This window comes from Typopeltis vanoorti, chromosome 1, assembly GCF_054136105.1.
Source record: "Typopeltis vanoorti isolate ZY-2024b chromosome 1, IOZ_Tvanoo_1.0, whole genome shotgun sequence".
NCBI lineage: Eukaryota > Metazoa > Arthropoda > Arachnida > Uropygi > Thelyphonidae > Typopeltis > Typopeltis vanoorti.
The window spans coordinates 117,460,302-117,475,857 of record NC_143549.1 but is presented as its reverse complement, the minus strand read 5'-3'; the positions used below and the strand labels follow the sequence as shown (position 1 = coordinate 117,475,857).

Genomic DNA, 15,556 nt, shown 5'->3' with positions numbered 1-15,556 from the left:
TGAATTAAAATTTTGCTGCAATAGCTGTATCAAAAATTAAATACAGATATTGATGAATCTGAATTTTACAATGAATTAATTATTTTTAGAAATATTGTTCCAGAAGATACACCCATTAATATTTTAAAATTTATAATTGCAAATAATTTGTCGGATATTTATCCAAATATTACTACGACATTTAAAATATTATTGACCAGTCCAGTTACGGTCACATCAGTAGAAAAGTCATTTTCCAAATTAAAATTAATAAAAAGCTATTTGCGATCTTCTATGTCTCAAGAACGTTTGTCATTCCTGGCATAATATCTATAGGGCATGAAATTGCAAAAAATTTGAATTCTGATAGTGTTATAAATGATTTTATTGATAAGCGCATTAGGTTAAATAAAATTTAATATATTAAAATTTCTTTTAAATCTTATACGTTATGCGTATATTTCATTCTTTATAGTAAAAATGATATTTTTTTAAAATATTTTTATATTATTATGTACATTATTAAATAAATCATTGTTCTGGCATATTTATAAGATAATGTGAACTTACATAATAAAATAATATATCATGTACATACAAACACATTTATTTTTTAACTAATTTTTTCCCTTTACTTAAATTGATGCTAAAGAGCATACTTGTTTATTTATCTGCATAAATATTTTTCATATTTGATTTAATTAATTAACAAGATATTCTTCCATTTAAAATTTCCATAAAGGTTACTGACTTTCAGGGGCCCCGCTTTTCCATTTCGCACAGGGCCCTGCAAAATGTAGAAACGGGCCTGCCTTGCATATATAAATTTATGCTCATGCATAGGAATTGACTACCTTCATGAACTGCAGTTCAGTGTGTGTGTGTCTATGTAAATGTGTACTTCACTCTATTTAACATAACCTGTTCAACATTAAGGTACAACTTACCTCACATTCCCTGCATATATAAATTTACACTGTACAAAGAGAAGTATGCTAAATTAAGGTTATTTAAATTACATATCTGAAGTAGTAAATTGCAGTCAAAATGCATTAAGCATTACTTTCTTTTAAGGTTACACGATGGACAAAATTCACAGTGAAGAATTTATGGAGACAATACATGTTAGAATAATTACTTTACTTAACATTAAGCAAGTAACAATTAACACTTTGACCTCTGTATTGAGGTAAGCATCAGAAAACATACATATGTACAATATACAAGCTACATGCCATTGCACTATACAAAAGTAAAGTGAATCTAAATGTTTGTTAATTATTTATCCTAGCTTGACCTCTGGTGAAGGAAAAAAAAAACCAGAACTACATTAAACAATTTCTACAGTCCTTTCATATTGAGATTTTCTTCTCAATATGAAATAGCACAAAATAAATTAAAAAACTACAATCAATATTTCTACTGAAAAATATTTGAAAACATTTAAACAATGGATAGCATGCATTCACTGTTATGTTGGCTCCTGGTTCATGGGTTGCAGTACACTGCTGGTAGATACAAGTGTGTTGTGTTGGATTAAGAACGACCAAGACCAGATTTCGTGTAAAATCATCTCTTGTTTTTTTGTTACACTATAGAGGCATATTTATAAGATATTTATACTTTATCATTTCAGCTGATTCTCTGAATGCTCTTGAGTAAAAGCTGTAATCAATGTGGAGCATTTTGGTTTGTTGTGATCATTCTACTAGATGTTTTTTTATCTGCTATATGTGCTGCCAACCTTGATTTGTGTTTTCTTTCATTCTCAGCATTCTTGATGTGTTCTGATTGGCATATTTTCCCTAGATCTGCCAGTTTGCCCTAATTAGTGTAGTCCACAACTGCAACTGATCTTGTAGACACCTGGTGTTTTTAAGTGGCAGATGTGGTGATTTAGGTTTCAGATTATTGGAGATTTTGTTGATTGAGAAAAAAGTGACTAAGATTTTTTTTTTTTTTCAAAGCAATCTTGCTATTTTATCTGTAATTGATTGTATATATGGGAGAATTACTGCTCCTTTATATTCTTGATTTATTTGTTCTAGCCATTTTTTGGAAGGATAAATCAAGATAATGTAGCTCTTGGTTTCTTTTATCTATATTCATGGAAATGCTGTAAGTTCTGCCATGTAAGGAACAGATGATGCCTTTTTTTTGTGCTAAGTGGTTATGAGAAGTTTCATTTAGATAACATCTTGTGTTAGTTGGTTTCCTCTAGACTGAGAAGTTGAGTGTGTGTTGCTATGATATCTCAATTAATGTATCCAAAAATGGTAGAGCTAAACTGCATAAACCAAACTTGGGAATGGGACCAACTGTTGATGCAAGATTCTTTCCAACTTCTTTATTATCTAAACACAGGTTAATACTGGAAAACAGTGATTCAATTACATGTAACTGAATTTAAATTACTTGTATTACTTATATGTAATACAAGTAACTAAAAAAAAAAAAAGAACAATTCCGTATATTCAATCACTCACTTTACATATATAACTGAATATTCCTAAAATACAGTCAGAGATTCAGCATAATGAGATGACTATTATCTGAGATTCCTCCCCCCAACATAAATGAAAGTCGTTTTGCAGCATACAAAACATCTCATAGAAATTGATAATACATATGGTATGATTTTGAATAAAACATCTTTAATCATTACTTACTGTCAATTCTTAACCATTACCTACTATCAATACCTGCAAAAATTTTCTGTAAAATTTCAATAAATGGAATTAATTTTGTTCCTTAGTCTATCCTTCATGCCATTATTCTGCAAGAGCACCTGCAAGGAGTCCAATACTACTACTCATAGTTAGATTTCCCCTATAACCTATGTGTAAAAGCACTGATGAAGATATCTGTGAGTTGGGCAAAATTCTCCATATACATTTCTTAGCAAAACATTCATTATAATTCTATTTTTTCGACCACCGACTTTGATTCAATAATAAAATTAGACTGGGATATATTGGCCGAAGATTTTAATAACAGATTAAGCTGACTAGTTTCACCAACATGACTGTTGGCTTCGTCTGGGCATACATAAGGTGATAAAAAACAGCTCAAGAAAGAAACAAACGAGTACTAACATTAAACAAATTCAAAAGATGCGTTACATCAAATGCATGGAGCATATGTGATGTCATATATTGTTATGAAAGTGCATTCTGTAGTTTGCAGCGAAGTTGAATTCTGATGTGCTAGCACACCAGAATTCAACTTCATTGGTGAAACTAGTCGGCTTAATTTGTTATTAAAAAATCTTCAGCCAATATTCAGCCAGTCTAATTTTATTATTGAATCAAAAAATTCATTATTTTTTTACATAATAAGATTACATGTTTAAAAAAACTGATTTACTTCAAGAATATGCTGCCTAAGTTCCAATACTTCAAAGCTGTTCATTTCTATCTTTAATCTTCCAAACCACACTTGCTTTTCCTAACACAAACTCAACTCACGGCATCTTCAATCAAAAATGATGGAAGAATGGCATTTGTCTATTGTTTATTCCAATATGTCAAAAAGTATCAATCATACTTAGAATCTCCTCTTTGTGATCTGACTAAAAACCACTTTGCCTCATTCTATCAAATTCAATTTGACTTTTTTTGGACTTCTATTCTTTAAATGTTGATCTTTTTTATTGTAACTTTCCTAATAGAAAAATCACCACCACTGGAGATATTCCTTCCTTTCTCCTTATATGTATATTAGGCATGGCCTATTACGATTTGAAACTGCAACCGCCTTGAGGATAAGGTGGTTGGCGTTATGCCTCCCAGTGTGTCCTATGTCTGTAGATGCGCGTGTTTTCAGGTCTGGCTTCACTGTTCTGGGGGATGAAAAATCCGAGTTTCCAGATGAACCCCCACCACCACCACCACCTCCATATGAGACCGGCGAACTCACCTTTAGTTGAAAGAGACCAGATAATGTGCCAATCTAGTACTTGTGTACCAGTTATCCAAAATTCCATGATGTCCCTACATAAGAATAGATTCTAACAAATTGACAACTATTTCTTCATTGGATAAAAGTTCAGTTCAGTTATTCCTTATTATTTTCTTTCAACATCAGACAAAGAAAAGTGGTTTTCATAATTTCACTACCAAAATAAAATTTTATGCCAAATCTCATGTTTTTTTTATAAACAGGCAGAAGTCAAGTCATCCTTTCTATAGAACTAAATCGTTACCAACCGAGATATATTCTTGCGTCCACATTGTTCACTGAAATTTCTGACAAAGCTTACAGAAAGTATCCAAGTGAGTAGACTGTACATCCCTTTTCACATCACTAACTTTGCTAAACTTTGTCTACTCATTATAGAAACAGTAAAAAAAAAGCCTGACTCATAATGCATTTCTCCCCAATAATGATTCTTATTTGCTATTTTTATAAACAAATATATGGCTTTCCACAAAATGATAGTTACAATTCCACTAGTTTTTGGTTTGAGAATAAAAAGTGTTTAGCGTTCACACAAGAAACAATAGGGTCTACAAAGGTTTCTGAAAAAACAGTATTTGGGATGATACTAAGATTCTGTATTAATGGTTGCTCCAGCTGAGGACCAGAATCATCAAGCACATCAGGTATTTCCACCAAGCAACTGATTCACTGATCTGGGCATGTCTATAAATTCAAAACTGTCACTGCAATCTAAATAATCACTGCTAACAAATATATCACTTTCATCTGGTACACACTCACTGCCAGTGCCACCCATGCCATCATTATCAATTAAATTCTGTATAATATTTTACTCAAGCAAACTGTAAAATAATGTGCAACAAAAATTAGCTATCACTAATCACATGGACACCCAACAATAAATGACACATTCATCACAATTTCAATAATACACAAAAGTTTGGAAAAAAAATTATGCAATCACAATGAAAACATTACAGGCTTAAAGGAATGCTCTGACAAACACTGCCGCTCCCATATATCCTCATCGTGTAACATTTTTCACAATATTTTACTAAAAAGAACTGTAAAGTATACAAAATAAAACTAAAATAAAAACTTAAATATAAAGAACCAACAGGCTTCATTTCGGCGATATAAACTTTATTTAAATTAAGGGGATATTAAATCCCACATCTTTTTAAAACCGAATAAGAAACTCAAAGATCGGAATCAGAGAGTTTCATGCTGAATATAGTAAACTATAAAAGTATCGGCGATTACTAGCATGAGCTAATGCAAGTAGTGCTAGTACGTAGTACCAACTCGGGCAACACGCAGCAAAGGTGGTAAAGTTCTGATCGCTATTCTTCGTATTTTCCATAATGTAAAAACACATTTCCTAGGAAATGTATGCTGTGATTACATTATGATGGGAGGTCACTACCCAGACCGGTTTCAGCCTTTATTGAGGCTTCATCAGTGAGTAGCTAGACCAAAATTAATACCAAAGGGTATAGTGAAAAGAACTTATAGAGACAATACTTTTATAGTTTACTATATTCGGCATGAAACTCTATGATTCCGATCTTTGAGTTTCTTATTCGGTTTTAAAACAATGTGGGATTTAATATCCCCTTAATTTAAATAATAAAACTTAACTATTTATTAAACAATAAATTACATGACAGCCACAGTAATTAACTTTAATGAAATGAAAGTACAGATATTTCGTACTGAAAATAACAGTACATCACCAGTGTGTAGAAACAAGCAAATGAAAGAAACTGGATTACAAAGTACATATAGCAGTCAGTGGCTTACCAATTAAAAACTGTTGCTGTGTGCTAGAAATTAATATTAATAAATAATATTAAAAATATTATCAAAAATTACTATTTTTGATGGTTACATAAGATAAGAATCTTATGGGAGAGAAAGAGACAATTGTTCTGATTCAGATTTGGCCGATGTAAAAGGGCTTTGCAACTTTCTTTGAAAAGCCATTCATATTTAAACCTGCTTCCATGGAGAAGACGAGCTTCATCTCACTGGATACTGTGTTTAGTGTCAATAATATGTTGTACCAGACCAGACTTGAGATTTCATATATTCGATATAATATTGATGTTCATTAATTCTTTTTTCTACAGAACAGCCTGTTTAACCGATGTATGTTAGATTACATTCATACAGTATCTGGTAAATGTCAGCTAATGATAGAAGTGCCAGTTTGTCTTTTGTTGATGGCAACAGATGAGAAATTTTGTTGATCGAAAAATATGTGGGAATAAGATGATACTTCAGAATCCTACCAATCAGTTCTGAGATGCCAGAAATATAAGGGATTGGAAACCTGTGGTCTTTGAAGAATCCTGAGGTATTGGAACATAGGAGTGAATCAAAAATAGTTTTAATATATTTTTAATAATATTATTTATTAATTTCTAGCATGTGGCAACAGTTTTTAATTGGTAAACCACCTACTGCTGTATGTACTTTGTATTCCTGTTCCTTTGATTTGCTTGTTTCTACATACCGATGATGTACTGTTGTTTTCAGTACAAAATATCTGTACTTTCATTTCATTAAAGTTAATGAAAATTAAAGTTAATTATTGTGGTTATCATGTGATTTATTGTTTATAGTCATACCACAGGTACCTTTAAAGATTTATCATGTTGGAGGCTTAATGGATTTTTTACAACACTCAGAAAGGATTAAAACAGAATTTAATACTTCCGAATACTTAGGAAGTATTAAATTCTGTTTTAATCCTTTCTGAGTATTGTAAAAAATCCATTAAGCCTCCAACATGATGTCCTCACAGCACTTAAGCCTCTACACACGGACTTTAAAGATTTAACTATTTATTGCTAGTCATCTTGCAATCAATATCTGCAGCAAAAGATATACACTCGTTGTTTCAAGAATATGTAAACTATGTTTGCCAAAAAATTAATCAAATTGAGAAGCATTGAGGACATTCAATTTTATTTGACAAGAATTTCATAATATTGTCTTTCAAAAAAAAAAAAAAAATCTTAAACATGAAGACATTGGGATCAAAGGGAATATAGGTTTTCTATGACGCCAACATTGGAATCAAAATACACATAATCACTCAACCATACTCTGCTTGTCCTTTTTATAATGCCAAGTGAAGACTGCAAGTGACTTTCATGAAATCTTCATCTTCATTTTCTGCTAATGCTAAAGTTCATAACAGTTTGAAAAAGCAAATTATCACTATAGTCAAAACCTGTTCAGGAAGGACTAAATGAAACCTGCATGGTGTGCAAATGGCAATCATGTTTTCTGTTCACTTGATTAGCTGTTATTTTGGAAAGACAAGTGACCAGGAAAGAGAAAGTATAGTTAAACATTTGGTTTTGCCTTGTTGTCTATTTAAAACAGGAATTTCAGCTGCAATCTAATGACTTGAAAAATTATTTTACCTCTTTCCTTACAAGAACCTGCGAACCAGCTGTGAGGCCACAGTTCTCACTGTCTAATTCTAAAATCTATATTGTCTTTCAAATAAAAAAAAAAAAAAAAAATCTTAAACATGAAGAGATTGGGATCAAAGGGAATATAGGTTTTCTATGATGCCAACATTGGAATCGAAATACACATAATCACTCATCCATACTCTGCTTGTCCTTTTTATAATGCCAAGGGAAGACTGCAAGTGACTTTCATGAAAAATTCATCTTAATTTTCTGCTAATGCTAAAGTTCATAACAGTTTGAAAACACAAATTATTGCTATAGCCAAAACCTGTTCAGGAAGGACCAAATGAAACTTGCATGGTGTGCAAATGGCAATCATGTTTTCTGTTCACTTGACTAGCTGTTACCTTGACAAGGCAAGTGACCAGGAAAGAGAAAGTATAGTTGAACATTTGGTTTTACCTTGTCGTCATCATCATCAAATTCCTGACATGTACCCCTCAAGTGGTGTACAGGATATGATAGTACTACATGAAAAATTTACATCATTACTAATTTCCTATCTACAATTTTCCTCCAAATCAGTCTGTTACTTGTCAAGACTCCAACATTATCAGATCTTATATTTCTATCATCTAAGGCACTTTGTACTGTATCAATCCACCTATATCTTGGTCTTCCTCTGGGTCATTTTTCTGCCAACCTGGCAGAGAACACTTGTTTTGCTAATCTTTCCTCGCCCATTCTGTTTAAGTGACCATACCACCTGAGATTAGCTCTGCTAATGCATTCCTGGATGCTGACAATGTCAAGTTCTTTCCTAATATCCTCATTTTTAATATGATATTGCCATCAGTTCATGCCTCTAATCTTTCTCATCATCAAATTCCTGCCATGTACCCTCAAGGGGTGTACAGGATATGATAGTACTACATGAAAAAAATTACATCATTATTAATTTCCTATCTACAATTTTCCTCCAAATCAGTCTGTTACTTGTCAACACTCCAATATTATCAGATCTTATATTTCTATCGTCTAAAGCACTTTGTACCGTATCAATCCACCTATATCTCGGTCTTCCTCTCGGTTGTTTTCCTGCCAACCTGGCAGAGAACACTTGTTTTGCTAATCTTTCCTCGCCCATTCTGTTTAAGTGACCATACCACCTAAGATCAGCACTGCTAATGCATTCCTGGATACTGACAATGTCAAGTTCTTTCCTAATATCCACATTTTTAATATGATACTGCCATTGATGCATATGTTCACACCTATAATCTTTCTCAGGACTCTCATATCTGAAGTCTCTAGTCTTTGGTCAAGTGTTTTACTTCTGACCCAGCTCTCAGATCCATAAGTTAAAACTGGTTTGAACACTGTCTTGTATACAGCTAATTTAGTGTTCCAACTAATTTCTCTGTTATTCCATATGAATTTATTCAATTGACTTCCCACCATACCAGCTTTGCTGATTCTGTTGTCTATTTCTATATTTAATTTACCATCTTCAGTAAATATCGTGCCTAAATAAATGAAATGTTTTACTTGTTCCACAGGTTCTCCATTCACAACACAGTTGACATTTTCAATGATTCTGCCTATTTTCATTGTCTTTGTCTTTTTATTGCTGACCTTCATACCATATCTATTACAAGAGCTATTCAATTTAGTCAGAGAATCTTGCAGACTTGTAGCAGATTTATTTAGAAGTATAACATCATCCGCATAAAGCAAAGAGCTGACATTAACATCTCCAATTTTGATATCATGTTTAATACCACTTTCCTTCATAATGTGATCCATATAGATAATGACTAACAGAGGGGATAATGTACATCCTTGTCTCACACCAGATTTAACATTAAACCATCTTCCTGTACTTCCTTCAATTCTAACTGCTGACTTACAACTCAAATAAAGACTAAGTATTGCTTGATATAATGCCCCATTGATACCATATAACTGCAGCGTATTGAATAGCTTCTCTCTTGGCACCTTGTCATATGCCTTTTCCAAATCGACAAAACTTAAATACAGATCTTTGTTATATTCCCATGCTTTCTCGACTATTTGTCGTAAAGTGAAGATCTGATCTTGACAGCCTCTATTTGGCCTGAATCCAGCTTGTTCTTCACCAAGCTTTTCTTCCACAATTCTTCTCAACCGTTTCTCAAGTATACTTGCATAGATCTTGCCAGGAACACTCAGTAGGGAAATACCTCTGTAATTCTCACATGCAGTTTTATTTCCCTTTTTATATATGGGTACTATGAGAGCTCTACTCCAATCATCGGGAATTCGTCCCTCTGTCCAGGCTTTCTGAACTATGCTGTGCAGCCACTGTAAGACTCATATACCACCATACTTCAGCATTTCTGGTCGAATATCATCTACTCCTGCTGCCTTTCCACATTTCAAGCCTTTGATGGCTTTTTCTACTTCAAGTATGAATATGTATTCCTGACTGCATGCCTGGTCAGTGTTTTTTACCACTGTGCTTTCATCACTGCTTGTTTCATTTAGCAGTTTTTCAAAGTAATTACTCCATACTTTAAGGATATCTTTTTCTCCCGTTTTCATGTCACCTTTATCATCTCTAATTCCTTTTATAGCACTCTTTCCTCCATTCTTAAGCTTCTTCAACAACCTCCAGAATATTTTGCCACCTTCTTGATATTTATTTTCTATATTCTTGCCAAAATCCTCCCATGACTTTTGTTTAGCTAGTTTTACACAGTATTTAGCATTCTTGCATTTGTCTCTATATTCTCTAAGAGCACAAGCTGCCTTATTTGACAGGAACTTTTGGTATGCTTTCTTCTTTTCCTTCACTGCCTCTTTAACCTCCTGTGTCCACCAGGGAGTTATGATTTTTTTATCCTTACAAACAACCTCACCACATGCCTCTCTGGCAGAATCAATCAATGTTTTCTTCAGAGTTTGCCACTGAATCTCCAAGGTTTGATTCCTGTTCTCAACCTCTTTCATTTTTCCTTCAATAATCTTTGTGTATTTTAGTCTACAGTTCACATCTGAGAGCTGCTCAACTTTTATTCGCTTTAAAACTTTCTTACATGTTATTCTTTTCAATATGAAATTCAATTTTATCCTGCTCAAGACTAAATAGTGATCACTTCCAATTTCAAATCCTCTGTACACTCTGGTGTCCTGCACCAGGGAGAAAACATCACTATCAACAATAACACAGTCAATGAGACTTTTCTTATTCCTAGCCTCTTTTCTCCATGTGAATTTGTGCACATTTTTATGTTGGAATATGGTGTTAGTAATAACCAGTCCATGTCCTGAGCAGAAAACCAACAGATATTTGCCATTATTATTAGCTTTGCTCTTTTCTCCAAATTTTCCCAAAATATTTTTGTATGTCTCACAATCATTTCCTACTCTGCTATTTAGATTCCCAACAAGGACCAACTTTTCATTTTTCATTGTGTCAGTTGCTTTTTCTAAAGCCTCAAAAAACTCCTCCACTTCTACCTTAGTAGAACCTTCTGTGGGACCATAGGCACAAATAAGTTCCCCATTCTCATATTTGCCCACATTACTCTACTTGAGACTGACTGCCATTCAAGAAGATTAGCCTCGTATTTTGTGTTGAATACTATGGCTACTCCTTCTTTTCCTTGATTGTCATTGCCTGAATATAACATTTTGTATTTATTGCTCAGAAAGATCTCACCAGTTTTGGTCTTTTTTGTTTCAGTCACCCCTATTATGTCGATCTGGTACTTATCTAATTCCTCAGCTAGCTCCATTTCTTTGCCATTCAGGCTTCTTACGTTGATAGTACCGATCTTTAACTCTGGTGATGTTGAGTTGGAGTTTATTTTCAGATTTGTTCCAGTAGCTGACTTTTCGCTGTTCGCCCTTGTTCCCTGGCGAAAACAACGGGGGCCTTGTTTAACCAGGCGATGCCCCAGCCGGCATGAAATTTTGTCATGTTGTACCATCATTCTATATTTTGGTTTAACCAATAAGAATACAATTTGGTCGGCTAAATCCCAAATTGCCAGCCCATCCTCGTCCATTCAGTATCCAAGTAGATACCCAACAGGGTGCACCACGAGAAGGTGAGGATTGGACATTAGGTCAGAAGCCCTGGTCGGTTCTCCGCATTCCTTTAAAGGCTATGTGGAGGTCTCCTCTCAGTTATACAGCTTAGACCCTTAAGCACCCCCTTAATCTTTCTCAGGACTCTCATATCTGCAGTCTCTAGTCTTTGGTCAAGTGTTTTACTTCTGACCCAGCTCTCAGATCCATAGTTTAAAACTGGTTTTACCTTGTTGTCTATTTAAAACAGGAATTTCAACTGCACTCTAATGACTTGAAAAATTATTTTACCTCTTTCCTTACAAGAACCTGTGAACCTGCTGAGGCCACAGTTCTCATTGTCTAATTCTAAAATCTATCCACATCATTTCACTTGAAACTGCTATTCAAAAACATTTTCATATTTAATGGTAGCTACCATAGTTACTCCTTTTCCTTGATTACTAGTGGCTTAATAAAATATCTTATAGATATTAGTATTTAGAAGTATCTCACACATTTTATACAGATTGCACACAATTACACAGCTTGTAATCTCTTGATATTAACCCTGCAAATCACAAATCCATTCGACTGGTGAATGCTGCTTTAATGTTTGGAATGATGACCTACGAGTTCCCAACTCAGTAAAAAGATTAATTGATGAACACTCACCAGTTCACTACACAGTTTTGCTTTTTTCATTTTCTACTATCGATATTTCTATAGTCAGTGCTCATCAGAACTGGCATTGGTAATTTCTCTAATTCTGTAACAACATTAACAGCAGCTGCTCAGCACCTTTTCACAGTTCAAATCCAAACTCACACAGAACGTTTTAATTCTTTATTCATTTGCTGTCCTTTGGAACAGTCTTCCTTGCTGTGTATTTCCTATTGTAGTGCAATCTACAAGTCTTTAAATTCAATTCACCAAATTTCCCATCCACAACACTGATTCTACAACTTCTCGTGTGGGATTACAATAAAAAATCTAAACATAGCAAATTAAATTACAGGGTAACTTGACATCAACATGGGAAATTAAACTACACGGGACAAGAAATAAAGAAATTCATTTACATGAATAATAAAATAAGAACTTATTTATATTTATGCAATCTCGAAGTGTATATTAAAAATAAATTACATACCCATTATTAGTTCACTATACAATAAATAAACTGCCTTATTTTCCCAAGGATTTTCACTATGAAGATCTATTGTGTGCAAAACATACTTGATAAAGATGTTCAACACAATACTGAGCAGAATGGCATACTGCAAAAATATGTATACATTTCAATTAGTGTAAATCTTTAATAACTATTTATAAAATAATAAAAATACACTGACCTCTGCTGCAATACATTTCAAGACAATCATCATGGGTTTAAATTTTAACAAGGTCTCTTATAATTTAGGCTCCTGACAAATCAATATCAGGATCAAAGACAAAATGATGTCATAACTACACTATCATGGATTTATAGTGAATATTTTTGATATCTCATATGCAATTTATTGATCATTTAACAGTATTTATAAGAAAATAAAATTTCAAATGCTAATGAATAAAAAATTTTTTAAAGGATAAATGATAAATTTAGTCATTTAATTCACATCTTTTTCAGAAAGATTTTTTAATGTATACTTAATTATATACAATTATAATATTCTGTAAATCCCCACTGAGCATACACATCAGGAATTGGTGATAATGGTGTATGCTTTTCAGTCATGTCCTACTTTGCAAAAAAATTCAAATCATCGGAATTTTTTTTAACTAAATCAGTTGGACTGTCCTTAATGTTTACCAAATCACTATTTTAATAAGATTTTATTAATATGGCTTAACATGTATCCACCCACAGCAGCATTCACTGTAATACTGTTGTTGAAAAGATACAGTACAGCAGTAATCATGGGTAGACTAAGGATAGATTTTTTCTATTTTTTTTAATTTTTTAAAATATTTTTTGCATTTTTTACAATAGAAAATATGACACTGATGACAGCCAAATGAATGTAAGGTTAAATTACTGAAAGTTGAAAAAAGTTACGTTTCTCTAGTCATTACACAGTTTAATATTTATTGACAAAATATTCAATGTTTAAAAAATTGTACAAAATGGATTGCATATCTTTTTCTAAGCCAGTTTAATTTTTTGTTATTGCCTTTTCATTTTCTCTGTTGAAGGTATCTAAGAATGGGAAATTCTTCAACCATCTCCACTACGTCCCTCTTCCATCTTTCTCTGGTGGCACAGGCATTTATCTATCTTTGATTGAGAATCACTGAGTGATTGTCTTTGACCAAAAATCACTTTTTTTTCCACCCATGCAATATGTCCTGCCCATTCCCTATAAAAATCACATTTGCTTCTTTCGTTAGATCTCTATTCTTTGTTGTTAACTTTGATGGATTTTTTTCCTCGTTTCGTCAATCATTTTAGTCACTGGCCATGTTGTCTCTAATCCATCTGTTATAACTGGAAAAACACTGGTTGATAAGTTTGGCTCTACTCTCAGGTCTTATTTTATTGCAGAGAAATATTTTCAGTTAGCTAAAAGCCATCCAAATCTAACTAAATTATTTTTTATTTCTAAATACTTGCTTCTTTTTCCTAATGTAAAAAAGTTCTTCCAAGTTATACATGTTCTTGTATCTTCCAAATTTTATTACTGCATATTATTTTTCTTCCATTTTTCATTCTATTATCTTCCAATATTTTTCATTAGTTTTCCTGTAGTTTTATATAGGATCATGCCTTATTTGATACAGTATTTAGTTTTCATTCATTATTTCTCTAGTTCTATTTTATTGTTCACTTTATACCATATTTTTGCATGTATCATACTTCTATGTATAACCTGTGCTTTTTTTTTTTTTTGTGGAAAATACCATCCTAAAAAAAATTAAGAGCTTGCACTACATGATCAGTTCCTTAGATGATAAATAAATTAACAGTACTCTTAATGGAAAAGCACTTAAAATAACAGGAGCACAATTTATTTAAGCATTTTTTTTTCTTTCTGCACATAACTTAATATTAATATTACTTTCATTCAAACAGGACATACCAGTACAGAAAATGTTAGTAGAGTTGCATCCAATAATTGCAAATACTTTGATAGGTATTAAACTTTGTGTATGTGACATAAGTCCGCGCGGTTAGCCTAGTAGCTTTGCAACCATATGCCTGGGGAAGGAGTGTCCTAGGTTCGATTCCCGTCCACAACGTGAGGAGCTTAAGGATCTTCCTCAGCCATAGCCAAGTTAGCCGGTCTTGGGCGTGGGCAGCAGGGCTTTTTCCGCCAGTTTATTTGGGATTTTTCATCCCGCAAGCAGGCAAACCGGCCCCGTGAACACACAGGTTACAGTCATAAATACTTACGGCAAGGAAGGCAACGGGAAACCACCTTGCTCATAATCATCTCTCCCTGGAATGGTAGCATATAGCTACCCTCCCCTGGCCGTATGGCAGATGGGAACCAGAAGAAGAAGTATGTGACATGCAGCCATTTTTGTGTGTGTGAGAGAGAGAGAGAGAGAGAGAGAGAGAGAGAGAGAGATGAAAGATTGTATTTGCTTATAAACAGTGTTTATGCTGTTTTCTTAAACTGAATTATTTCTAGTTCAACTTTTTCAGGATATGGAGATATATATATATATATATATATATATATATATATGCCACCTGGTGGGCTGAGTGGTTAGCGTATTTGCTCTCCAGCCAAGAGGTTGCAGATTCGAATCCCGCATAGGCATGGATGTTTGTGATTATCCTCTCCCAATATGGACTGGGTCACCATGGGAGTAGTAGACCCAAAACCTCCTGCAATGGGAGAAGCCTTCACCCTGCAGTGGGTAGAAAAAATAGGCTGTTAATTTATTTATATATATAGTGTCTTTATTCGTTTATTAAAAATTCGTGAAAACAAATTTCATCAAAAAAAAGATAAAATTTTGCTGTTATGGTCCTCACAAATAAGCTAATATTATATGTATCCTATTATTTCATTTTCATTCATAATTATGAAATCTTGTGAAATACCACTGATTTTGTATAGTGGTATGATGATATACCACTATAAAAATTATTTCATGTGAAAGAAACAATTAAAATGAATTAATACATAAGCCAATTG

General features: G+C 33.2%; 1 protein-coding gene across 1 annotated transcript in view; it reads right to left on the bottom strand.

Annotated features, from left to right (window-relative positions):
• The window catches only part of sip3 (septin interacting protein 3), a 306,647-nt gene that overhangs the window by 201,805 nt on the left and 89,286 nt on the right, over positions 1–15,556 (bottom strand). The window contains exon 6 of the mRNA XM_090399016.1: positions 12,559–12,685. Coding sequence (XP_090255142.1) covers positions 12,559–12,685 — 127 coding nt within the window. The remainder of the gene's footprint in view (positions 1–12,558; positions 12,686–15,556) is intronic.